This window comes from Arvicanthis niloticus, chromosome 16 (genome assembly GCF_011762505.2).
Source record: "Arvicanthis niloticus isolate mArvNil1 chromosome 16, mArvNil1.pat.X, whole genome shotgun sequence".
Taxonomy (NCBI): domain Eukaryota; kingdom Metazoa; phylum Chordata; class Mammalia; order Rodentia; family Muridae; genus Arvicanthis; species Arvicanthis niloticus.
The window spans coordinates 31,656,908-31,684,626 of NC_047673.1; the positions used below are offsets into that span (position 1 = coordinate 31,656,908).

Below are 27,719 nucleotides of genomic sequence, written 5' to 3' on the forward strand. Positions count from 1 at the left end.
AAAATATGAATGAGTGTGGCTCTGCAAACATGCATGTGTGTGTGTGTGTGTGTGTGTGTGTGTGTGTGTGTGCCACAGGGCTACCTCGGTAGTGGGCTTCAAGAGCCATCCACCTTCATCTTGATATTTCTAAGAAAGAATCTCTTACTGACTTAGACCTCACCAATGTTGGCCCCAGGAATCTAACTGTCCATCTGTCCTTCTGCCTCCACCTCCCCTCTGCTGGACCACCTGCCATCACAGATACTTTTGTTGTTGTTTGTTTTTGTTTGTTTTGTAAATATGGGTTCCAGGGATGAACTTGGGCCCTTGAGCTTGCAAGCCAAGCCCCTTACCACCTCTCTTCCAGCCCGATTTCAGATGTTAGAACTGTATTGACAAGCCAGGCAGTGGTAGCTCATACCTTTGATCCCAAAACTCAGGAGGCAGAAGCAGACAGATCTCTGCAAGTTTGAGGCCTGCCTGGTCTACAGAGAGAGAGTTTCAGGATGGCCAGGACTATACAAAGTAAACCCTGTGTCAAAAAGAAAGAAAAAGAAAGAAAGAAAGAAAGAAAGAAAGAAAGAAAGAAAGAAAGAAAGAAAGAAAGAAAGAGAGAAGAAGGAAGGAAGGAAGGAAGGAAGAAAGAAAGAAAGAAAGAAAGAAAGAAAGAAAGAAAGAAAGAAAGAAAGAAAGAAAGAAAGAAAATATATTTACTTGAGGTTCCTTAGTTTGTATATTTGGTTCTCTGTGAGTTTCCATGCATATATAACTTCTTTCTTTCTTTAAAATAAATGTAACTGTGGCTGACAGCTTCAACATGTCTTCCCCAGCTGTCTGTTTCTAAGCATTTGAGCTGTCACATGAAACCATTCCCAGCATATCACAGAGTAATTCTTTTCTGACACATTCTTAAATTGAGACTCAGAGTAAACACAGGCCTTCTGCAAACACTTGAAACGCAGACTAGCAGGCACACACGAGTCTTTATCCCCGCTGACACTTGGCACAGTTCCTTGCATGTGGTAGAAAGCAACCAGTTAATTCTTGATGTGAAGGTTGAATGCGGATGTTTAATGCATCTTGGATTTTAGGCCATCTTAAAATAGTGTCCAAGACTGGAAGTCTGAGTTTAGATGGATGAGTGGCCCTGGGAAAAAAAATGAATTAAATGGAGCTTCCAATTATCCTGAGGCTCCAGCTCTTTCTGGATAACTCTCGGGTAGTATCCTAACCATTCTGGCCTTGGGCTGTTTGCCTACAACACAGGGTAAGAATAGTGTTTGCCTCATGGGGCCTCAAGAAAACTAAGGTGGAAGAGGTAGAGGGTTTAGCAGACTACTAGAATCATGGTTTAGAGAAATGGTGACATGTGCTTCTTGTACTATCTATCATATATATAACAGATGCTGAACAAATGATACTTTTCCTATGGTTAGTTGCCTTCCAGTAGTTACTAGATTGTTTAGTATGGCTTTCAGGATTACAAGGGGCCTTGTGTCTCTTAACTTGATTTCTACTGACAAACTGATTTCATGAGATCATGCAAGTTTTTCTTTGCCATGGGTGTGCACAAGTAAGTGTGTGTGAGTGTGTGTGGGGGGGGTGTGTGTGTGCACACGCACGTGCATGTGAGGGGGTTGTGGAGTAGGGTAGCCACATTTAGAGGCACTATTTCTTAGTCAGATTTGCATCCGTTTGTCTTGGTTTGAGAGCATGAAGCCACGCCTTTCGCTTCTGAACATTTATGATCAAGTCTGTGTGACAGACGCTAGGTTAGACGAGAAGAACCGGCTGGAGGGCTCGGGAGGTGCTGATTCTCCACATTTCAGGGTTCTCGTCAGTAAAAGGAAATGTTGGCACCTTCGTGCTGATGTGACCGTGAGGATCATAAGGAGCACGGGGCCTCATGATGATGATCTAGCCTAAAAGGCTTAGGGTTGTCCTCCGAGCTGAGGCTGCACCGTCTGTGACTCATCTGACCAGCATAGCACGTGTCTTAAGGGTCAGCTATTGACTGTTCTCAGTGCAGATCTGCAGGGGTCGGGTACACAGAATGTGGGAGAGGAGAACTCCATCTCTGAAGTCTTAAAGTCATTATGGGGCAGGGGTTTGAATCTGGTTCATGTAGCTCTGCGGCTCATGATAGTTTCCTGGGGCATGGACTCTTTCACAAAGGGGCCACCCGTGTCCCAGTCATGTTTCTCCCTGGGGGAGGGGCACTGGGCTTCCTTTTTTATCCTCTCTGGACTTCTTCTTTGAATGCCTCGATCCCTGTCCCTGCTTGAACTGGTTAGCATCCTTCCCTGCTCCTGAGACCCCCTCGGGCCTTGAGGGTTTTTACTGGCTACCCTCCTCTAAACTCTCTTGATTCTGTACAGAAGTTGAGTGAAGGAACTCTGTGGAATCTCTGCATCATCTCCGCTCTAGTGTCTTCAAGTTAGTTTATAGTCATAAGTACTTATAGACTTATAGTGAGCAATTGTCTTATAAACCACAGCTTACACCTCGCCTGTGACTTATACAGGCCTCACCATTGTTACCTGGTCACCGCCTCAGGTAAGAGGTTCCTATTTTTGGGATATCCTGGTGTTTCATTTTAGGAGGTACCAGCTCCTTTCTTTGTGTCCATATCCATGATTCTAAAATAGAGTAAGCTGGCCCAAATGCAGAAAGTTTCAGCCCTCCACTAACAGGAACAGAAACACACACACACACACACACACACACACACACACACACACACACACTCACACACTCATGGGACAAAGTCAGAAATATTGAATGAGTGCTCTATCAAAACATTTTGAACATTGACTATTCACGTGCCCCTTGAATCCTGGCCTTTTCCATTATTCCCCAGGTCAGAAGTGTCAGTTTTCAAGAAGGAAAAACAAAACAAAACAAAAACTGAAGTAAGCTAATGTGTTAAGATGCTCAGAGCTGTTATGGCCAAGTTCACCCTGATGTTTCTGTCCCACCTTTTAATGGTACTTTTGTCATGATAATAGTTTTTAACTTCTACCTCCCATCCCTCCCTTCTTCTTGCTCCACCTGAGGTGTTCAGTGGTTACAAGAGAAAAGAGGGCCTTTGGTTGAAGCATCTCTGCTTAGACAGTGGTTCTCAGGGCTCAGCCTCTGTCTTTCACCATGTCATGACATAGGCTCAGCACCCAGCAGATTTGACCAGATCCTACTCTCTGGGCACTCGTATGCTTAGACTATGCAAGACCACTGGTAGAAATGGACATTTTAAATCCAGGCATTTAAACTGTAATCCTTTTAAATAATTCATTTCCTGTTTGATGAGGTTTGCATAGAAGAGGGGGTGGAAATATGCAGAAATGTTTTCCAGGGCATTTCCTTCCTTCCGCCCCCAGTCTGCTAAAGATACAGCATGCGATTACGGTGGCGGCTAGGTTATCCTCCCTTGTTAGCTTTTATGTGCCTGCTTAGCTCCCTGGTAGGAATGACCTCTTACCCTTTCTGCCACCACCGTGCAAATAAATGCTGGGCCCAGAAAAGGTGCTTGGCATTTTAGCTCGTTCTGAGCTCTGCAGAGCTCCTGTGTCCAGATGTTATGTGGCCAGGGCTCCTGAAGAGACCTCAACCTCCATTTTCTTTTGACATTTTTTTAACCTCTGAAATTAATCATTTTCCCCTTCCTCTCCCCCTCTTCTTCTCCTCCTCCTCTTCGTTCTTCTTCTGCTACTCCTCTTCCTCCCCTTCTTCTTCCTTTTCTTCCTCCCCCTCCCCTCCTTCTCTTCCTTGTCTCTGCTTCTCCTCTTCCTCCCCTTTCTCCTCTTCCTCCCCTTTCTCCTCTTCCTCTTCTTCCCCCTCCCCCTCCTCCTCCTCCTCCTTTTTTTTTTTTTTTTTTTTTTTTTTTTTTTTTTTTTTTTTTTTTTTTTTTAGATTTCCTTACTTATCTTATGTGGTCAAGTGTTTTTACCTGCATGTATGTCTGGTGCCTGCGGAGGTCAGAAGAGGGGATTGAATGCCCTGTAACTGGAGTATAGATGGTAGTGAGCGGCCATGTGGGTGCTGAGAACTAAAACTGGGTCTTCTGCAAGAAAAACAAGTACGCCAATCACTAAGCCATCTCTCCAGCCCCTGAAATTAATCTTCTGATGGTTGCCCAAGAGTTTCACACTGCCAAATGAAATTGCATGTGTGTGTTTGCTTAAAAGTCTCTCTCAAAGACATCTGATCCTCTTGAGCATTTATTCTTGAAGCTTTCTCTTTGGACCTCCATGATGAGTTCTATCTCCCGTGTGTGTGTGTGTGTGTGTGTGTGTGTGTGTGTGTGTACATGTGCATATACGTAGCTGTGTATGTGTACAGTGACCAGAGATTGACATAGGTTATCTTCCTCAATTTGTTTCAATCACAGATTTTTCTATCCTTTCTACCACAGAGTTTGAAGGTGAGAGGCCGTTCCTGATAACATCTCATCCTGTTGCTCTTATCTAGTCAGTTGCAAATCCCTGCGTCCCTGGAGCATTTCCACATCCCCCAGTGCCCATGCCTGGGTACCTCTTCACTATATTAACAGCAGCAAAGTCTCAGATTCTCTCTTTTCTTTCTACCTCTCCCTTTCTGGTTCTGTCTGCTTGTGTCCTGACAACGGTGGTCCCACGTCCTCCCACTCCACAGAGTGAAGGTTGGTTCCCACTGCTTACTAGATGACCAGGCTCTGTGTCACTGTTCTCAATGTATGTGTCTGTGACTCCCCACTCCCTGCTCCTGTCTCCTTCTGCAAACTAAATGGTAGAAGTGCACCATGGGACAAAGCCCTTTTCCCCATGTCTAGGAAGTCATAAAAATGACAAAGAAAGAAGGGGTGAAGGTCTCACTCTTCTCAGACACCAGTGACCAGAAAAGAGAGTTCCCACTGGGCCTTACTGCTTAGGGGTAATATCATCCCCTTTAAATCTCATGCTCTGGGGTCTCATGGGCCTTGGGCACTCTGTCTGCAAACAATGAATGACATCTTCAAGACATTGTCACATTCTTCCCATGTACCGCATACTCGGGTCACTACAGTGAATTCAGCAGAGCACATCCTTGGCAGCCCTGGTGTGGTGTACAGTTCCCCAAGCAAGCACACTGCCTGTTCTCTATCAGGTCCCTACTGCCCACTTCCTCTAGCTAGACAAGCCCCGTTTGTCTGGCCTCCTCTTCAAGGCTACCTTTGGCCTCTTCACCTCACCCTGTGAGAATTTCATTTTTTTGTGTGTGAGAACCTGGTTAGTTACTCCTGGGTCTTTCCATGACTGTTAGTTTTAACTCTCGAATCATAATGCAATCTCCTTAAAGTCTACCGGTTTTTATTTGCTGAGCTAACACTCTCCAGTGCTGGGTGTGTCTTGTTCATTGTTGATGTGGCTGCATTCACAATAGCTAGCCTGAAACTAACAATTATGTGTGATTAGAAAGAATGGGAAAAAAACAGAGAACAAGGCCTTGCATGGAATGCATTGTATGCACTTTATTATCTAAGTACATGCTAAGTACATACTACCTCACACTGCATTGCCTTGTTTAGCTGGTCACCAGCTGTATGTCTCGGGGACGTCACCTTTCTGAGCCCCTGCGTTCTAATCTGCTATTAAGTTTGTTACTCTAACAATACTTAAGGAAGAATAGGATTATTATTTTGACTTACAGCTTTTTAACTTTGAGTTCGTGACTGTTTGACCCCGTTGCTTTGGTCTCGTGGTGATATATCATGGCAGTCACAGTGATACATCTTGGTAGAAGTGCACCATGGGACAAAGCCCTTTTCCCCATGTCTAGGAAGTCATAAAAATGACAAAGAAAGAAGGGGTGAAGGTCTCACTCTTCTCAGACACCAGTGACCAGAAAAGAGAGTTCCCACTGGGCCTTACTGCTTAGGGGTAATATCATCCCCTTTAAATCTCATGCTCTGGGGTCTCATGGGCCTTGGGCACTCTGTATTTTAAACTATCTGCAGAACAGGAGCTGGGTGTCTGCTTTTTGGCACGTTTCATAGTGTTGTAATGTTGCTTCAGTTTTAATTCATTTGTATTTCAGGAATCCATATTGTGCACAGATTTTTTTCCCCCTCTGAGAATATGAAACAAACGTGGCACAGTCCCTTTCCCTGTCAGCATCCAGTGTCATAACAGGAAGCCAGGGGTGTCAGAGGGGCAGGAAAACAAGAGGCCAACTACTTCATTAGAAGAAAGTGGGGGAGATGTCTAAGTCCATTGTAATTAGAAGCTTCCTGAGGGAGGAGAGATTTCCGTCCAGTTTAAAGGAGACAGGCGAAGGGATGGGAGTGGGCAGCCACCTTTCAGCAGGCCTGGTGGGCGCAATAAGCCATCCAGCGGGAGCAAAGGCAGGACTGTGTTCAGGACCCCCCCACCCAAACATTTCGTATGTGCTAAATTTAACATTGTGTTCATACTGATCCTGTGACAAGATGAAAAATAGGCCTTCCACTCCATCTGAAAGCTATGTGGACCCCAGTGAGCTGAAGCATTCGGATATCTGAGATGAGTGCTTGGATTAAAAGCATTTATTTTGGTATTGCATGCTGGGACTCCTGAACCACGGGGGAACATCCGTTATGAAGACCGTGCTTCTGGATTTTTTTTTTGTGACGATACAGCTATCAGGGCAGTTTGTTGATGTTACTAGTCCATAATAATGCCTTTCTTTATTTCAGGGAGAAATTGGGGATTTCCAGACCCTCTTATCAGTCAACTAGATAAAAGCACAGTGGAAAAATAAAAAATAAACACAGGCTAGCAGGATGCGACCAGAAATGCCAAAAGCCAGAAATGCCAACGGCCAGGAGTACTTCAGAGGTGTGCTCCAATGCCTGGAGCTCACATCTCAGAAGAGAAACCAGGGTCTACTTTTCACATTAACAATACAATGTCTCTAAGATTCCAAGCTTCACCTTGGAGCTCTGGTTAATTCCGAGTGCTCTCTCCACATTCCACACGGTTGTGCTCTTTCTTTTAAAAAGCAAGCAGAGTCCAGCCTGCCTTCCTTCCTTTCTTCCTTTCTTCCTTTCTTCCTTTCTTCCTTTCTTCCTGTCTTCCTTTCTTCCTTTCTTCCTTTCGTCCTTTCTTCCTTTCTTCCTTTCTTCCTTTCGTCCTTTCTTCCTTCCTTTCTTTCTTTCTTTCTTTCTTTCTTTCTTTCTTTCTTTCTTTCTTTCTTTCTTATCTTTTGGCAGAATCAGTAAGGCTGCATGCTAAGGCCCCCAATGATCTTACTTCTAGAAACCCCAGCTCTGAGGCCAAAGAGAGTGTCCTCTGTTGGAAAACACAATTATCATTTATTATTTCCCTTTAGGAAGGCTTTCTTTCTGTGCCCCCCACCCCCACTCTATTTCCTTCACCCACTAAACACAATCTTACTGTTTTTTTGCCATTTAAGAGGTCACATCAGGTCAGCGGGGTATTTACATTTGAAAGCAATGAAGCAGAAATCACGTGACGTGACGTGACTAGAAAGCCCCCTGGCTGGGCTCTGACCTGCTCTGATGCCCCAACCTCTCTTGAAATTACAGCGTGAAGCAGAATGAACGCTATGGGCAGTTGACTCTGGTCAACTCCACTGCAGCCGACACGGGTGAGTTCAGCTGCTGGGAGCGACTGTGCAATGGCTACATCTGCAGACGGGATGAAGCCAGAGCAGGCTCCACCTACATCTTCTTCACAGGTATGAGTTTGGTTCATGGCAGAACTCTTTGAACTGCCGAGGTTACTTACCTCCAAACGACAATCTTTCAAAATAAATACATGTATTACTTCTAGAGTTCCTTTTCCAGATGTGAAACTTGAGGTTTAGAGAAATTAAGAAAATTCTCAAAGTCCCTTATAGATGGTACAAGGATTTGAACATAGGACTATCTGATTCAGGGTCTATGCCTTTAGTGGCCAATAGGGCAGCCAATTGACACAGGTAGCAACTTAGTAAAATGCAATTTATATGCATTTAATTAGTAAATGCAATTTATATGCATTTAATTATATAATTAGTATGCATTATTAATAAATCATAATTGCATATTAACAAATGCATAGCACCATGCAATTGTATGCAAATATGTGATTAATATGCAAATATCAATAGTGTACATATTAATCAACAATTACATATTAAAATGAAATATGACATTTATTTCTTCAGTCATGCTTGCCTTCCCTCAGTTTGAGTGCTCAATTATGACACGAGGAGTTGAAATATTCTCATAGTGGGCTGAATAGGAAGGAAATTTTCTGCCGTGACAAGTTCCACAGTTGCATGGTGTGGCTGTTGGCTGCTCATCCCTGTACTCAGACCTGAGACCAGCTCCTGCTGGAACCTCCATAGTAACGGGGTGGGTCCCTAAAGACTCCCTTGTATTTGTTCTTCTGAGTTCTTGGAGCTGATGCTTCAGAGCAGGATTCCTGACGTATATAATCCTCATAACTTCTATCTCATCTGAGACTGGGGGGGCGGGGGGGGCAGAAAAACCTCTGCATCACAGTGGAGAGCCCCTCCTTCCCTAGGATGCCAGAATTCATTGGCAAGGCAAAGCCTACACTTTTGCTGCAGGCTGACTCCAAGCCTTCTTCCACCTTGGACCTCAGAGATCTCCAACATTAGGGGATGAGGTTCTTAACAAGGCTCAAAGGTCAGAGACAACCTTTAGGAATCTTGCAAAGTCTGTCTCCTGGTGCTGTTGTCTCAGAAGAAGTCAGAAGCCTTTTCTAGTATCTGTGCAGTGGCTCTCATGAGATTTGTCTAAATCCTGAGTCGATCTGCCTGGCAGGTTTGTATTGAATTATGTGTACGACTCAGTGGCCTTATCCTCAGCCATTAACCAGTGCATTGGCAACAGCTCATGTATGTTACCCTTCCTGCTCAAACAACTCCTCCATGACAAGAAGATACATTAGCAGGGCCGATTCTCCAGTGCAAGCATCTCATTTCCCTCCTATGGTATCCCAAGGAAAAGAATTAATTCTATTTCATTACCTTTGTTTTAGAAACAACACAGATGCTGAGACTTAAAGGGGGAGGATGACTCTTCTAGTGATCTAGGGCTCGTAGTACCATGTTAAGGAGTCACACTCTTTCTTCTGACCCACAATCCAGTGCTATCTTTCATGCCTTAAGACCTTCTTCCTAGGACAACATAGTAGATGGACTGATTGGTGGACAGAGAGACACTCGCGAACACAGTTGCAACTGTACGAGAATATCTAACAGGCTTTCATGGGAAGTCCTGATTTCCATCTCAGGATTATCTGTGTGCCCTTTGTATTATGTGGCAAAGGGCAAGAAAGGCAAACGATCGAGATGCATAACAGCTTGCTATTCTAGATAAGGATGGATTTCTTATTCAAACTGCAGGCTGAAGATTCTTTCCCAAGGTTAACACCACAGCGTCTTCCCAAAGCATTAGGCTTTGATCTGAAGATGTCACTGGAGCTGTTACAGGCTGGTAGGTTAGGGTTCGTGGATGCCCTGTAAGTTTTGTAGGTGACTCCTCTTTCTTTACTTCCTAAAGTGTATCAAAGGAGAGCTAAAACATGTGGATTTCAACTTTAAGGAAACTTTTTTTTTTTTTTTGCCAAGGAAAAGTGAACTTTATTTTTATTTACTTTTAATTAATTATTTATTTAATACCTATTCCCTTCACATCCCACTCATTGCTTCCCTCCCGCAATCCTTCTCCTTATACCCCCTCCACTTCTCTGAAGTCTTTTTGGGTATCCCCGCACCCCACCCTGGCATATCATGTCTCTGATAGGCTAGGCCCATCCTATTCCACCCAGGCGAGGTAGCTCAGCTACAGTGATATGTCCCATGTACAGTCAACAGCTTTGGGGATAGCCCCTGCTCCAGTTCTTTAGAAGACCAGGCTGGGTATATAGCTCAGCTGGTAAAATGTTTGCCTAGCATGCGCAAAGACCTGGGTTCTTTTCTACCTCAGTACCATATAAAACCAGGTTATGGTGGTACATGCCTTTTATCCCAGCTCTCAGGAGAAAAAAGTGGGAAGACCAGAAGGTCAGCATCATCCTTAGCTACTACATAGTGAGTTCAAGGACCAGCCTTGGCTTACATAAGAACCACCTAAAAAGAAAAATGGGGGGGGGGGGGGGAAGCAAAGACGAAAGAATGAGGGAGGGAGCAGACAGACAGACACAGAGGTGATACTATTTTGATGTTTTACTCAACACACCCTGAGTCCAGGTAGACTTTCAGTACAGGATTTGGCATTTTGTCTTTTGAAGTGTGAATGGTTTTCAAAAAGCAACATGGGCTGCTACAGAAGTTGAGATTCCGGCTGCTGGCTCGGGATTCCTTCAGAGCATATGGTTCTCAGCTACCCACATGGATCAGCATCTGCCGTGTGGTATGTTTTTGTGTTTCCTGGAGTTTGAGGGAAAACACGGCACATTTTTTTTTTGGGGGGGGGGGGATGCTGCCTGTTGTTAATCTGTAATGCTGGATAAGTGACGGCCACATTTATGTCCTCTTACCTAGGACACAGTCTCATGTTCTCTCTCTCTTTCTCTCTCTCGACACTGAGGTATAACATACATAAAGAAACGCTTTAGATCCTGAGTATATAGCTCTATAAACTGCCCTCAAAGGAACAGCCATGTGTAACCACCACACAGACAGATCAAGGAGGAACAATATTCCAATGGGAGGTCCTTCTCAACAGGAAATACTTAGGCAATGCTTTTCATATGTGGGGAGACCACACTCATAAGTACTTTACTAAACCCCGAGTATGCTGTAATTTGTATTTTAGTTTATAGGCTATTAGCTTTGACTTCCAAAAGTATAAAACTCCATGTGTTAGTCTACAAAGCAATATGATACATGAATAGATACAAGCACATTTGTTGGGGATGTGTAACCTGTAATTTTTTAAAGGAACCTCAACACATTTACTGCCGTGGGTGGAGGTGGAGTAGAGAGGGAGGGATGACATGGAAAGAGAAGAGGGGGAGGTAGGTGTGTGTGTGTGTGTGTGTGTGTGTGTGTGTGTGTGTGTGTATGTGTGTATGTGTGTGTGTGTGTGTGTATGTGTGTAATACTGAGTATTGAATGAACCCAGGGCCATTCATGGAGAATGAACTCTCCATGTTAGAAGAGTTCTCTACCATTGAGCCATACCCCTGCTATCCAAATATTTTTAAGGCAATTGATATAGATTCATTCTTTTCCCCAGAGCATGCATTACACAACAGAAAATAAGAGTGTTTTTGCATTCTGAAATTCAAGCTGTTCTCTGAATCTACTGGCTTTGCTAAGTGGGGCAGATGACTTACCCATCAAGCCTCACAACCAAAGTTGCCTCTACAATCCTACAGTTTTAGAATTCTGGTTTCTTTTCTTTCTTTCATTTTTTGTTTTATTCTTTATTTTCTTGAAGTGGTAGGGACTGAATGTAGGCCTTCTACATCCCAGCAAGTGCCCTATCACAGAGCCACACTCTCGCTTTAGTATTATTTACTCTTTACAAATGGAGGTTTTATTTTATTATTTTGTTTTTTGTTTTGTTCTTTATTAATTATTCCATTCATTTACATCTCAAATGATATCCCCCTTCCTGGTTACCCCTCCACAAACCCCCCCATCCCAAATCCAAATCCACCTCTCCCCCTCTTTGCCTCTATGAGGGTGATCCCTCATCCACCCACCCACTCTTGCCCCACCACTCCTGCATTCCCCTACATTGGGGCATCAAACTTCCGCAGGACCAAGGGCTTCCCCTCCCTTTGATGTCAGACAAGGCTATCCTCTGCTACATATGTATCTGGAGTCATGGATCCCTCCCTGTACACTCCTTGGTTGGTGATCTAATCCCTGGGAGCACTGGGTGGTCCAGCCAGCCAACATTGTTCTTCCTATGGAGTTGCAATCCCCCTTTGCTCCTCCAGTCCTTCTGCAAGCTCTCCAGCAGGGGTTCCCGAGCTCAGTCTGATGGTTGGAGCCAAGCACCCACATCAAGCATCCACATCTACATTGGTCAGATGCTGGCCAGACCTCCCAGGGAACAACCACACCAGGAAACAGCAACAGTTGTCAGGGGTTGGTGCCTGCAGACAGGTGGGGCAGTCCCAGATGGCCCTTCCTTCAGTCTCTGCTCCAACAGCTCCAACAAACAGAGGTTTTGTTTTGTTTGTTTATTTTTGTTGTTGTTGTTGTTTTTCGAGACAGGGTTTCTCTGTGTAGCCCTGGCTGTCCTGGAACTCACTCTGTAGACCAGGCTGGCCTCGAAGTCAGAAATCCACCTGCCTCTGCCTCCCAAATCCTGGGATTAAAGGGGTGGGCCACCACCGCCTGGCTACAAATGGAGGTTTTTAAAGCACAGTTAGAGTAACACATCCAAGGCTACATAGATTTTCTCTGTCTGAACAGGGATTTTGGACACATCAGAAAAGCACTGGTGGGAAGTCAATTTACAAAGTAACACAATCTCCTTGTTTGGTTAATATAGAGCTTAGCAATGATGACCTTTAAGTTTTCCCCACAGAAGCACTTCCGTGTTCCTGAACTTGGTCCAGGGAACCAAAGAACTCTTGCCCCCCCCCCCCCCAAGACACTTGATGTTGTTTCCAGGAATCCTACTCTCACCCTGAATTATCAAACAATGGCAACATGGAAGGCAGGCGAGAGAGAAAGCCAGGCATAATTGCTTGCTTGAGACCATTGAAAGGGAAACACAGGAAACAATTTAACAAGTGTTCTGTGATTAGCACCCCAGAGTTCTCTCAGCAATTACTATAATATCCCTTTACAGAACAATACAGAAAACAAAGAATTTAATGTGTCACACCAAACCAAACAAACAACATAAGCACCTGTCCCCAAAGCCCAACCCCAAATCCCTTTGCTGTCCTAGGGATGTTGTAAGACAGTTCTCACCTGTTTCCTGTCTGTGAGACAGGAGTGTTATCTAGGGTTTAAAATCTGACAGGCTGCACTGCAGAAGGGAGTGGCGTGGTGTGTGTGTGTCTGTCTGTCTGATACTGGGTGAAATATCTACTGACCTAAAGCCCTCCCACCAAACCAGAGTAACTTTCAATAGCCAAGCTTTTAACTCACAAAACTCTAGGGGCCAGTCAGCATCTAAATTACAGCTAAATAATAGGATACAGAACAATCTTTTTTTTTTTTTTAAAAGCCAGCTTTCTCTTAGAGATCCTGTGTGCTTGTCAGCATTGTCTCATCTTTGTACTGGTTTTTTTTTTTTTTTTCTTTTCTTTTTTTTTGGTTTTTTATTTTTTCCCCCAAACACTTTATTTATCAGTATTTGTATATACATACATACTTATACATGTATACATATATACATACATATATGAACAATAATTAAATAAGATATATTTGAAAATTATTAGGGGTTGGGAAGAGTAGGAGGAAGGAGAGAAAGAAAAAATTATGTAAATACAATGCTCATATATGAAATTCTCAAAAAAGAATCCATTTTTAAAAAAATGTTCAACAGATTAACTTGCATTTTACAATATGAAAATAAACATGACCTATAATTATGTTGAAGGACATTTTAACTCACTACAAACTTTGAAATTTAAAGTGAAATCAATAAAAATTATTTTACCCAGCATACTAACAAAAACCACAATAACATTTTATAATTCAAAGTATTTCTGAGAACAAGAAAATGGATTGTCAGAAGCTAAGTCAGCAGAGCCAGGGGGATACTGTGTGTTATTTCTTTTCTTTTCATTTCTTTTTTCTTCTTTTTTTTTTAATTATTATCAAATCATAATTTTAACACAGGGGTCATAAACACAAAAATTCAGGATATGGGGAAGGGGATGACACAGGAGCATAGATGTTCAGGGGGAGTACAGATATCTTTCAGAACAGGGTATCAGCTGGGTGAAGGTTCAGGGGTCAGGTCATTATGACTCTGCCTATGCTTCACTTGTCCTTATCTAAGTTGGTACTATCCGCCAAGGCTGCCTATTTACAAGGTCTATAACTACTCAAGCTGGTAGATTTCCACAAAAGCTGCCTGTTTACAATAGTCTATAGACATTGGTTTCAGTGTTTTTCCATAGAGACCCAAGACTTGGTGTTAGCAGGCATGTATGTCAGGCCTATTGCTGATTTTAGGCTTATGGCTGATTTTAGGCCTTCAGTGTATAAGCAGGGCTGCCCCTAATATCTCCTCCCTTCTCCAAATATAGAAGGGTTGTGGTGATTCTAATCTTGCCAAGGCGGGGATAGAGGCCTGACCTCCAGTAATTAAAGGGGACCTTGTAATGGCTCCGGTCCTCCTGTCGTTGTCCAGTGAGGCATGAAGGCCATACCTGTCCCCATCTCTTTTTCCTGGAGAGGGGATACTTTTGACATCAACCCCTCTTTGTGCTGGTTTTAAGAATCATCAAGACACCCTCTCTTCATTTTTTTTCCTAGTCATTAAGCCTGTGTCTCCTCTGCAGAGAAAGGAGAGCTGTTTGTGCCTTCGCCCAGTTACTTTGATGTTGTCTACCTGAACCCGGACAGACAGGCCGTGGTTCCTTGTCGAGTGACAGCACCGACAGCCAAAGTCACACTCCACAGGGAGTTTCCCGCCAAAGAAATCCCTGCCAACGGAACGGACATTGTGTACGACATGAAGAGAGGCTTCGTGTACCTTCAGCCTCATTCTGATCACCAGGGTGTGGTCTACTGCAAAGCGGAAGCTGGGGGCAAGTCTCAGATCTCCGTCAAGTATCAGCTGCTCTATGTAGAGGGTGAGTCTGCCTTTGTCCCCTAACCTAGATTGCCACTGCCTGCTTGTTGGGAGGGAAATACAAAGACATGGGGGTGGGGAGGACGATGGTCTAACATCTGTGTCCTCTACTCCACATCCTTCTCTCATTCTGCCTGTTTGATTGGCAAGTCTCTTACGTACTCAGTCTCCCCTTAGGATTCGTCGGCCTCTCAGAACATCACCATCCACTTCCCGCGTTGGGGCTGGCATCCTGGCTGTGCCCATTCCTACCTCTGGCCCATGTTTTGTCACTCTCCATTAGGAACCTCTGCTCCTCCATGCTGCGTGCTGCGGTTCCTCTAGCCTTCTCATTTCCTGTCACTCCCTGCCATCACTGGACAATTGTCTTTCTTGCCATTACATTCAGGATGACCTCAGGGTCTCCCTGAACCCACTGGCCTGTTCATCAACTGCCTCAACTTGAACACACTGACAAACACTAGTCGGATGTAGGTCACATCCCTCGCTCCCCCAGCTCCAACCTCGGGCTCTCTTTGCAGCCCACCACGAACAACTGTCCCAAGGCTTTTTGGCCCTGGGTTTATGACACAGAGATGGGTTAATGAGATCTTTCTACAGAACTTCGTAATACTTCTCTTCCTTGACAACATTCTCCTGAGCCTGGCTCCCTTCTTCCCCCGACTTGCCCTAGCCTGTTCCCTGAAATTGAGGAAAGGAAGTGATTCCGTGATTCCTTTTACGCTGTAGCCCCTCCAGTATAACCTTTGTGTCTCCTGAGAACTCTTGCACTCATGAAGGAATAGTAAACTTCTCTGCAGCAAGGTGCTTCTCTGTGGACAGAAGTCTGATTCCCAAGTTAGCTGTTTTTAAAGGCATAATTTGGGTTCAGTAATTTCTTCCATTCTCTGCCGAGGACTTATTTGGTATGCCAGAATTTCTAATATTCTAAATAATTCTAATAATCCTGCTTGACAGCCCCCAACTCCCCACGGACGTCATCTCTCTCCCCACCATAGCCAAATACTCTAAAACCTTTTGTATTCCCTGACTCATCTCTCCCGCCCTTCTTCCCCGTGTGATTGGCTGTTCCCTCGGTACATTATAAAAGCAACCTTTGCCAGAGACCTCAGGAGTCCAGCGTCATAACATCCAGCAGATGGCATGTGTCATCTTCCTACTAGGCTTCACTTCTCGAGTGAAATCCCTTTCACCTTGGCCCCTTTTGATTTCCAGTTTGTTTAAATTTTACTAACAGATTATTAATAATTTGAAAAAGCAGAAAAAGTTTATATGCATGGATGTTTTGTCAGCATATATGTATAGAGGTCAAATGTGTGCAGTTCCCAAAGAAGCCAGAAGAAGGCAATGGAGCACTTGGGACTGGAGTGGCTTGGGTGCTGGGACTCAAAGCCAGGACTCTTAACTGCTAACCCATCTGTACAGCCCCCCTCCCCCCCACTTCCATTGTTTTGTTTGGGGAGCAGAACTGGGGGTTGAACCTGGAGCCTTATGAAAACTAAAAAACCACTCTAGTATTTTCTTTAAGATTTTAAATGTGGAAGTGCTAAGGTGCCCTTCTTTCTTTATTCCTTGATCTCTTTCTACCCATAGCTGGGAACTAAAATTTCCTACACGTGCATCTATGGCCCAGGTCTGTAAGGTAAGGACCATTGTGACCAAGTAGCATCTGTACTCACATGCTCCAGAGGACCCACAATGCCCCCAGTCCCATGCCCATCAGTAAACTCGGTATTACCCTAAAGGCCTGGTTCACCCATGCCATCTACCTCAGGGATGGTTGCTTGTCACCACGTGTGAATGGCCACACCAGAAATCAACCCTTTAAACTTCATTACATTAGTTTCAGATCTATTTCTAATCCTTGATCCAATTGTTCATTGCTATCATCATTTCTGGCTACAACTACTACTAAGAATGCCTTCCTCCCATAATAATGCCCACTTCATTTTCCAAACCATGTTCTGCGTGGTTGCCGACTACAGTTCCAATCAGTACATTCAGCCAAGTTCTTATAGAAACACAAAGTCCTGACAGGCCTTGCTGTCCTCTCCTCTGAGTCACCTCATATTAGCTCACAGACTGCTCAGGAACCCTTCTGTGTCTCTTAAGCTCAGCACTGAGCCTTCAGTTTAGCGGCTTGCCTGATTCTCAGTCTACGTTAACGCGAGGCACACTCTGGGCTTCTTCCAAGTTCAAATGAGGCATTACAGTTGCCCACTTAGTGGCTGCTGCTCACTCTGCTAAAGTGTAGGCTGTACGTGTTCAATCCGCCATCTGTCTGGCTTGCTCCGGTAGTCCCAATTCTTAGCCTATCTATCTCCTTGCTCAAGGCGGCCATCAAAATCACCCATCGGGCGGCCTGACCGTGATAAAGTCGTGTTTCTAAAATGTTATGGTATAAAGGTACTGTACTAGACACACAGGTAGCACTTGTGTTCTACTGCAAGCAAACATTTTTCTCCTTTGCATATTTGAACTTCTTCTGATGATGTCACACACTTGTTTGCCCAGCTGCTTTCACTTACTCTTTCCCTAGTACCATCTGCCACCAAACCTCTTCTGTTGTCACACGACCCTGGTCAACTTGTTAGCTCCTCCCCTAACCACAAGCATGGGAGTGGGGAGCTTGAATTCTGGATGACTACCCACTTCTAGATTACCAAGGTAGGGAGGCAGAGGCAGCGTTTCTCAACCCGTACATTGTAACCCCATTGGGCTCCAACAACCCTTTCACAGGAGTCACCTAAGACCATCAGAAAACATGGCTATATAAAATATAAATTATGATTTGTAACAGATGCAAAATTAAAGTTAGGGAGTAGCAGCAAAAATAATTTTATGGTTAGAAGTCACCACAGCGTGAGGCCACAGCATTGGGCAGGATGAGAACCACTGTCCTAAGGCAATCATCAAAAGGGGTGTCCAGCATTGGCCTCATGAAGCTATAGAAAAGGTTAACTCTCCCCACAGAGAACACATGTTGGTCTTTACCATCAGTTATGGATCTCACTACTCTGTCTCCTGCTTGTTCCCAGTTCCCAGTGGCCCTCCATCAACAACCATCTTGGCCTCCTCCAACAAAGTGAGAGGCGGGGATGACGTCAGCGTGCTCTGCACTGTCTTAGGGGAGCCTGATGTTGAGGTAGAATTCAGGTGGATTTTTCCTGGGCAGAAGGTAAGCACCACACTGGAGCTCCGGCTAGCTCTCTCACTTAGTGGGAGAGACCCTCCAAGGTTTATGATAAGGTATTTCAGTCTACTTCAGAATGTCTTGTTTGAGAGAAAAGGAGGAACAAGAGCAGATGGCTGTATCAGGCAATCGCTCAAGATGCCTTTGTCTGTGCAATGTTCATTGTTCCTCCTTAGGGACCGCAGCACGAAGGGGGCAAAGTTACTTATCTCAACTTCAGCTTTCAATCACCGTCTCCTAGGTCCACTCTAGGCTGCTCTAACCTCTTCCAGGAATCTTTCACAATGCACAAAGCGTCAAAGACATGAGTGGGAGAAAGGTAGGCACCCACGGGCCACGGATCCCCACACAAGGTCTGTGCAGAGCTTTGGAGCAGACATTCTCCAAGGGGGCATTTAAACATAGACCCTGTTCCCAAGGTGATATGAGGTCAGCATCCATTTAAAAATAGAAGTCTTCTTTATAGACTTCTATAAAAGAAGCCCTTGGTCTGTGTGCATGGTCTGCTCACTGAATAAACAGGTCTGCTGCCAACTCTGTTGCCAAAGGAGACACTCCCAAGATGCTCCAGGTAGCCAATGCTCTTCTGTGATGGGTGGAAATGATTCCCCAGAGGGCAGAACTTTCCAGCATCTAGATGCTAGGGTTGTTGTTTTCAATACGTTGTTACCCTTAGACATTCATGCTTTTCAATAGGATGACCTCTTACATTGCTATTAGGGGAAAAATCGAAAAAGCATTAAGTGATATTATAATTACCCTTATCATGTGAACTTAGAAAACACTGTTCACATTGCTGCAACTGCCTGAAATAGATGTGACAAGTCACCATCTTCTAGAATAGAAGCTCATGCTGTCTAGGGCATTATCTTAGCCTTCCTGGGAACAACTTACCCCCATCTAGTCTCAAGAAACATTAGCCTAATTGCTTTCCTGCCTCTCCCAAATTGGAGTCTCTTCTTCACTTACAGAGCCAGTGCTTTGGGGCTTTTGATCTTAAATTCCATAAACAAGCACCACTTGGCAGTGAAAAGTTGGCAGTGGGAGGGTGATACAATGGAAAGAGTCTGCCTTTGCATTTATGCTTAAGCCAGTCCCCCATAGAGGCCCAAAACAATTCATTTTACATATATAAAAAGCAAAAAAGAAATCACAAAAACAGCATCCTGAAATTCAAGACTCCACTTAGGAAAAAGGCAGCTTATGCAATTAAAAAAAAAAAGTTGATGAGCTCAGCATAGCAACCAGCCTTCAGTGAGCTTGTGCTGAATGGATCGGGTGGATGGGAGCTGAGGGAAGCAGCTGTCAATCTGGTTTCAGTCTGTGTGCCATCTTTAAACAGGACGAGAGGCCTGTGACCATTCAAGACACCTGGAGACTGATTCACCGAGGACTGGGACACACCACAAGAATCTCCCAGAGTGTCATTACCATTGAAGACTTTGAGACCATTGATGCCGGCTATTATATATGCATGGCTCAGAATCTCCGAGGACAGACCACAGTAGCTACTACTGTTGAGTTTTCCTGATTTGCAAAGTAAAGAGTGGACCAATGGGATGCCCATCTGCACACACAGCTTCGAGGTGCTTTATAGAAGGCCAAGGGCCAACCCCTGCCAGTGGGTCAGACAGACATCCAAATTAAAAGGAAGTCATTAGTCTAGTATAAACTTTTCTAACAAAGTATGTATTTTGATTCAGCCATGTTTCTACTTTTTATACCAAGAAAACATGTCAACAACTTTGTATCAATCATTTCTATTAAATGAGCAAGATTTTATAAAAAAAAAAAAAAAAAAAAAAAATGAGCTAAGTATTTGTTGTCTCATTTAGCGTGTACATCCAAAAGGACTTGACAACAATCTTTGTGTTGGTGCTTAGTATTCTGTTTGATGTTTGAACCAAGTTCAACTACTTACAAGCAATGACACAAGATTCAAATGCTTAGATATGTCACTTTATCAAAGCTAACGTGAGTTCATTTATAAATGTATCAAAAATCACATCATTTTACATTAAATTGCCACACTCAGAGTACTGATTTTAAATTCCTCTATTCAAAATAACTGAAATAACTGCATGTACACTATTAACAGTTTAGCCTTTAACATAACATAAACAGAATGAAGAAGATTCAGCTTTGGCTAAGACCCGTCTTCAAAAATACTTAGACCACAGCTCTTCCAATTTCCTTACGCCTTGCAGAAGAACTTGTTTAAACTAGTCAAAAAAGTTTAGTTCTGATACATGTATTTGAATTTTGAAAAGCTTGACCTCAAGCTGGCCACAACAAATTTTGGCATTGGGTTCTAATTTCCATAAAATAGCATAGGAGGCCTGACTGCCTTAACTAAGGAGGAATGAGAAGGGGTATGCATAACCTAATACTTTGAAGAGTAAAGTATGTCAGGCTGCCATTCTTACATCGAATATTCCAGCATTATTTATTTGATCAAAGTAAAATAACACTTTCCATTGCTATAAACCACAGCTGTTCACACACCCACACTTTTTTTTTTTTTACGATGTGTCAACAATTTTGTATTCTACATAAAATGTTTGGTTTAAAAAAAAAAAAAAAAACCTTAAATGTTCCCTATCTTTTCACTTGTCTTCTATGTTCTTTAGGCGTTTTAATTGCTGTAAGATTTGACTTCCCAGACATCTAAGTGGTATGAGGGATGGCAGGCAATCGCATGAACTTTACCATAACTAGGGCATAAATGACAAACCTGACTTTGGCTAAAGTCATTGAGAACAACTTGGGACCAGGAGCAGAGATATTCCAGGATGTGGCAGTGAAGCTACATTCCTATTTATCAGGAGCAAACATGGAAGATTACATACATCATAAATATTAGAGATAAGAGACTTCAAACACAACCGCTAATAAAAAGCATGCACTGTGAATATCAATTAGCTCTGTAGTGTAGAGGTCTAGGATGACTCAAATAACCACCTCTAGTGTCCTGCATCTGTCCTTGCTACAGGGGTTATTTGACCAGCATTGACCATAGATTAATAAATACTGGTATCGCAATGCTGACATGCACAGGGAAGCTCATGGGTCAGGTGGTGGGGAGCCACAGCTATCCTTCTAACTCAAAAGTCTTGGAGTCTGGGGAGATGGTAAGTGAACATCTGAAATGTGAAGGAGTTGCATAAGCAGTACTTCTCACTCTCTAGCTGCCCTGTTGCATTCCAATGGCAGGAAGAATGCTCAGAGGGGTCCAAGCCAGCATCACCGCTCAGACTCTCTTGGTCAGTTCAACAGGGAATCGTTGGCTAACCTCGGTGCTTGTGTGGATTAGTACATGCTAAATGCCTTTACTGATTTCCCCCTGGGGTTTCCAAAATTTCGTAGTGTCTGAACCAGAGCTTAGCTTATTTGTGAAATAGGTTCAGCACCTCAAAGATAAACTGGCCCTGGAAAAGCACATTCTGTAGTTAGGAAGGAGGTAGGTTTGCCTCTGTGGCTCTACATGGAGGACAAAGGAAAGGCAGAGGCTAGAATAGCAGGAGGAAAGACAAAGAGTTACCTCTGGGAAGATAGCTTAGACTCAAGGGGAAAATAAGTCAGAAACAACCATTGGTACTGCCCCCTTATTCTTTATACAGATTGGTGTTTAGAAAAATCAGGGTACTTCATTTGCTCATAGCCTGAGAAAATGAATCAGAGTATAGTAATTAGGCTCATAAAAATTCTACAGGAAAAAAAAATCAAACTTGTATCAATCAATAATGCTGAACACAGAAAAACTAACAACAGAGAAATGTACAGACATCACTAAACCGAAGGCTTTTCCTGTCTTGCCCTAGCCCTGCCGTGTCACGGCGCTGAGACGAGTTGGGAGAAATTCAAGCACTATTGCTTTCTCTTCTATGGCTTTTGTTGACACGTGTGTGCTGATTATGACTTGATTAATACAGGCCCAGCTATATACAACTGTTGACTTTTAATACACAGCAGAGGAAGGGCTGTGACAGTCACATGACATACCAGTACACCCATTTCACTCACACACAACCCCTGCCCACAGTCAGAAGAAAATAAAAATCACAAGAAGGTGTCTCTGGTGAAGAACATTATAAAGGTTATAAATCTTTATCTTAATAGGGCCCTGAGAGTTTTTCCCCGTATGCTTAGGTGAAGGAAGGCAAAGAACAAGGTTCCCTCGTTCCATAAGTGCTTTGTGCAACCATGTCCACATCAGGTCCAAAATCTGTTTTTGGAGGAGGCTTTTGGACCAAGTTAAAAGTCTTCCTCTGGAGCTCTCAATTCTTAAGGAGCTGATACAGTTGGTGGCTGCTCTCTGGTTATCCTGTGGATGTTCCAGAAAGCTAATGAAGCTCAGGTTCCTATGAGACAGTCAGTCCTGCAGAGCTGCACCTCAGTGCCTTCAGAGAGTCTCCTGTGTTCAGAAACCGTCATCTGGGTGAGATGCTGGGGCTGGAGAAGGAACCAGAATTCCTGGGGGACTGGAAAGGGATGGCTGAGGAGGTGGGAGATCTCTTGGGGCTGCAGAGGTCTCCGTTGTGCAGCTTCCACAGAAGCTCCTCGTTCTCCATGGACAGTCTCTTGTTGACCTTTGACTCCTTCTCAAGGGACTCCTGTAGAGCTGCCTGCTCTGTGGAAAGTTGCCTTGAAAACAAAACCCAGAGATTATGTGGAATCCAAGTCAAAAAGTTAACTACTACTGTTTACATCCGAAGGTTCAAGAAGCTTCCTCTGAGGGAATAAACAGGCTCTTGTCCAGGGTCATTGATTTTTTTTTTTCCTAATTCTTCTCCCTGTATATATAGTTCATCCTCACCACAGTCAGCCCCTCCCTCCTCTCTTCCTACACATACCTCCACTCCTCCTATTTCCCTTCAGAAAAGGGCAGGCCTCCCGGGGCTATCAACCAAACACAGGGTCCTGGTTGGGTTTTTTTGGTTTGGTTTTTGGTTCGAGACAGGGTTTCTCTGTGTAGCTCTGGCTGCCCTGGAACCCAATCGGATGACCAGGCTGGCCTTGAACTTAAGAGACCTGCCTGAGGCGGGCCAGAGTGCTGGGACTAAAGGGCATGTGATGCCATTGGCATTAGGGTCATGGATTTTTAAGCTGAGAAACCCAAATACTACAGCGAGGCGTATAGTTGGGTGGTAGAGGACTTGCCTAGTGTGTGTGAGTCCCTGGCTTAGGCCTGTGCACCACAGAAAGGAGAACAAAACTCCCAAATACCAGAACCTCAAAGCCTGACCCAAATAAATAATCCTGAGTAATTGCTGGCAGCTCTAGTGTTTGAGAGATTTCCCAGTAGGCAATGGGGCACTTGCACAAGGCCTGTTTTATTTCTGTTCACGTGTGTGGTTACCCCTTCTCTGACAGAGCCACAGTGAGCTCCAGGTAGGTGAGAGGGTGGAGGGCACCTTGGTCAAAGCATAAACTGTCGATCTGCTCCTCTCACATGCCTGGGAGCGTAGCCAGAAAAGACAGTAGATGTTCAAGGAAGAGGGAAGGAGAAATAGACTCTTGTAGTTCTACCTGGAAATTGCCATGTGTTTGTCCATGCGAGCTTTTAACTCCTCGTTTTCCTGCTGGAATCGCTTCAACTTGTCAACCAATGCTGTGTTGTTGTCCACCTAGGTATAAACAAGGTTTGTAGTCATAAATAAACAAATAAATCCCCTCACTTCTTAAACATAACCCTGATACAGGAGACCATCAACAAGTTGAGCATCGTGGCACAATGATGATGTCTTTATGCACAGACCAGTGGAAAGCAGGAAATGGGACTTCTAGGACACATGGTGTTCATCACGCCACATAAAAAAAGATAGCTAGGTAGTAATGTCTTTCTTCCAGGTGACACTTTCAGAATGTCCCTCTGGGAGCTGGTGTGCTGCCTAGGTGACCATTGGTGCCGGGCCTCTTCCCAAGGTGGTAAAGCACACAATGCAGTTTAACCATCTCAGTTCACTACTGTATCCCCTGTATCTGCAGCAGTCGTGTACACATGTACAAAAAGGAAGGGAGTGGGGAGGGGGGGAGACCTAGAGACAGAGGGATGGTGGAAAGGAGGAAGAAAACAATGAAGAGACAGGAAGGAAGGAGAAGAGGAAAAGAGGGACCCTATGAGGGAGCCTATAGGTCTTGGCCATACTGAAGAAAGTCTTATACTTATTCCAGGTTAGTTTTGGCATTTACCTCTGTGTGGCCATATGGAGATGCAATGCACCAAGGTGAGGTGAAGAAGTAACTGCAGAAAGCAAGCTTCCCTGCTCGGCTCGGGTCAAGGGACACTTGTGTCCCACTGATCTTTCCAGCCTTAACTTTCACAAACTGATCAGTTGAAAGATTAAAGACATTTCAAGTCACTGAACGTGGTGGGGAGCCGATGCTATCCTGGCTCCCTCTCCTAAGGAACGGTTCATTGCTCTTTTAGGGGGCAACATCAGAGCTCAGAATGAACTTAACGTGAGGTCAAAATTAACCCCTAAGTCCCTGCCATGGCAGCCTGCTATGGCTCATTGGCCTGAATTATAGCACCCGGGTGGGATTCTTGTTAAGACATCTTCGAATCCAGAAAATCCCCACGACAATCCAGTCAGACGAAATAACTTTCTTTAAAAGAAAAAAAATCTACAGAACGAAAAAAAAAAATTGAAAAAAGAGAGGGCAGGGAGAAACATCTGGAAATGCTTTTCAAGGTAAAAATACAACCTGGGAAAACTTGGAATTAAAAAAAACAGTGGCAATTGGCCTCAAAACATAATTCTACCAAAGCTTTGCTGTACAGAGGTAAAAACCTCAGTCTTTAATGTCACAGAGCTTACCACTAGCAGAGCTAGCTCTCCAAGCAAACCTGACTTCCTTAGACAGTTTCCTCATGCTGAGTGAGATGGTTAATTTGCCATCTTGACAGGACCTTAGAATTACCTGAGAAGAAACCCAATGAAAGACCATCTATTTATCGGGCTGGCCTGTGGGCATGCCTCCGGGGGATCAGCTTGATGACCTAAATGTGAACAGCACCATCTGGTAGTGACTCAGCCACAAGGAAGTAGAGGAGAAGAGCTTTGGACTCTGTGCTTCGTTTGCTTGGCCCCAATTCTCACTGGGGAGCCTGTGTGCCCTGTTGCTGCTGTGGCCAATTCTGTCTCTGAAATTAGAACCGGCTTCTTTGGGCTTCCAGTGTGGACTGATGATCAAGAGGCTCTCCAGAAGTCCCACTGGCCTTGGGTACCAGTTGGGAGCTGCAGAGGCACCCAACCTTATGGGTTGAACAATCACCAGGTTCCCAGCCTCTCCTGCAGCCATCGCTGGTCTACTCTAGACTCATCATGCAAGGCAGTCTCGCAAATCTTCCTTAAATATATCACCGGGTCAGCTCTCTTCCTTTAGAGAACCCTAACATACTAAGTGTTCTATCTTCTCTAAAGGCCTAAGAGCTGCTAAGTACACAACACAGCAGTGGCAACAGGTATATCCATCGTCATAGCAACCTTTCTTCCTGTCAAAACAAGAGGGTGATGCCAACTGGCACTGTGCCTCCGCTGTTGGGGCGCAAGACAGAACTATCATGGCTCAATAGAAATTAAAACCTGTTTGTACATTTACAGCAGGGCCTTGTTATCACTTGAGATCTTCTGATAAGTTCAGGTACAGGAATGGGAGATGGAGCAACACATTGTTAACAGGGGTTCCTGAGTCATGCCTGCTGAGCAGGTATCACAGGCTGACCTTTGCCAAGACCTGCGGTGTGCACTGGCTTGGGCCTATGAACAACTAAGAGTTTCCTGCATTCCAAAAAAAAAAAAAAAAAAAAAAAAAAACACTTCTTGTACTTCTGGTACCTCCAAGATGGGCAGAGTTGAAAGGTCCCAGCTGTACGAATCTGCTATCCTTCTGGCCTCCACGTGAGAGATGGGATGTATTCTCTCAAACTGGAGCTGCGCTGGACTTTAAAATGCCAGTTGGGAGAGTTCCTTAGTGGCTTGGGAGACAATATGCTTCATGGTGGGCAAGAAAGCAATCAGGAACCCATGACTGACGAAAGGCATGAGGACAAACTCAGACTGAGCCATTCTCTGGTTCCATTCACAGAAACAGTGGTTGAGTTGTCAGCCCGGTCTACACTCATGCCACTGATATCTGGGGTGGGGGTGGGGGGTCTTTACTGTGACTGCACTCAAATCAACTCCAGTGAGCCCTTGCTTTCACGTGTTTGTCAACAGACTAGACTGCAGTGTATGCATGTTTATCATCTTGGTTTCACATACGAGAGAAAATGATATTAGTCTTTCTGGGTCTGGCTTTTTTCACTTAATAGGATAATCTCTGACTCCAATTGTTGCTGCAAATGACATAATTTCATTCTTTATTATGGCAGATCCAAACTCCGCTGTGTATAAAAAAAAAAAAAAAAAGGAACCCTCCTTCCCCCACTCCCACATTTCCTGACGAAGTGAAGTAATGCCTGTATGTTCCCTTAAGCACTGCCTCCCTCAAAAAAGCAGTTAATTATCTCTAGGAAACAAAACACTAAACCAAGCCAAATTCCCCCCAAACAAAAAGCCAAACAGATAAGAGTAACCTTTATGCTCCCCATTGTTCTAGGCTAGCCTAACTTTGAATGAGACTTTTCTTTAAAGCTAATGAGTCACCCACAACTGGGTGGAGGAGACACATGCAGCCCTTGGTGGCTGGCAGTTGGAAGCAAAGTAGCAAAACCAGCAAGCAACAGCTAGGGTCACTTAAGCTGCTGAGAAATCCTTCCAGCTTGGTTCATGTCCTAGCTAGCAGATTCTGAGTTTCAGGGCTGGACCAAGGCTGAGCCCACACATTGGGCACATCCTTCAAACACAGCATGGAGTAGGTTCAAATTCTGATTATGGTTTTCAGCAATGCTTGCTGTTTTCCAACTGGGCTAGTCCACACACAATTCTTTTTATCATATTTCAAATTCTTAAAAAGATACAGAATGCTAATAGATTCTATGGGATTCAGATTCAGATTCAGTGAAGTTAACTGATAATATCCAACTGTCCTTTGGTCCAGCGTGAGTGCTGGTTTTAGAATAATTAGTTTTTTTTTTGTTAGGCAAGTGAAGGTCCACAGACTATTGAAATGTGAACCTGATTTGTTGGAATTTTTCCAAAACTAGATGCTGCTCTGCATGCACTCTATAAAAAATATAAATAAATAAACGCTCTAGAAAGCAGCAATGAACCAGCCTTAATAAAATCTGGGAAAGAAAATGCAACTCTACCCTTTGTGTACTCTGCAAATACCATCAAGTACGAGTTAGCTCAACGCCACAGTTCTAAAGCTCTAAGCTCTGCTGTCCTATTTCCCAGGCAACACCACCACCATCACCACCACCACCACCACCACCACCACCACCACCACCACGCATGGCCACGTGTGCGCACGCATGCGCAGGAGGTGCTCACTCCGTCATCCTGGAGACGTACCAGCTTTTCCATCTTCATTAGCTTCATATCCTGCTGATGCAGCTTCTCATTCTTGATCTCTAACACAGCTTTCAGGCTTTCTAGTTCTTGCTCCAGATACATGACCTGAGGGGTTTTCTGGAAAAAACATACTAAGATAACTGCTCTGACTTATTTCAGAATTATACAGTTCAATCCTTGATATACTACTGATTCTCTCATTAGACTTAGAGAAACTTACTCCCTTTGTTTGTTTGTGTTTGTTTGCTTTTTTAAATACAGGGTCGTGCTTTGAAACCTAGACTGACTTGATATTTACAGTAATCCTCCTGCCTCAGCATCCCATTGCTGGGAT

The 27,719-nt window shown here is 44.1% G+C and overlaps 2 protein-coding genes across 8 annotated transcripts in view; one reads left to right on the forward strand and one right to left on the reverse strand.

Annotated features, from left to right (window-relative positions):
- Pdgfrl (platelet derived growth factor receptor like) overlaps positions 1-20,601 on the forward strand; it is a 59,338-nt gene extending 38,737 nt beyond the window's left edge. The window contains exons 3-6 of the mRNA XM_034519826.2: positions 7,523-7,674; positions 14,439-14,732; positions 17,770-17,909; positions 19,267-20,601. Of these exons, the coding sequence (XP_034375717.1) occupies positions 7,523-7,674; positions 14,439-14,732; positions 17,770-17,909; positions 19,267-19,455 (775 nt within the window). The 3' untranslated portion in view covers positions 19,456-20,601. The remainder of the gene's footprint in view (positions 1-7,522; positions 7,675-14,438; positions 14,733-17,769; positions 17,910-19,266) is intronic.
- Positions 19,862-27,719, reverse strand: part of Mtus1 (microtubule associated scaffold protein 1) — a 141,994-nt gene continuing 134,136 nt past the window's right edge. For all 7 annotated transcript variants that reach the window (XM_076914049.1, XM_034520024.2, XM_034520023.2 and 4 more), the window contains 3 exons: positions 27,386-27,502; positions 23,454-23,551; positions 19,862-22,568 (listed from right to left, as the gene is read on the reverse strand). In XM_076914049.1, the coding sequence (XP_076770164.1) occupies positions 22,355-22,568; positions 23,454-23,551; positions 27,386-27,502 (429 nt within the window). In that variant the 3' untranslated portion in view covers positions 19,862-22,354. The remainder of the gene's footprint in view (positions 22,569-23,453; positions 23,552-27,385; positions 27,503-27,719) is intronic.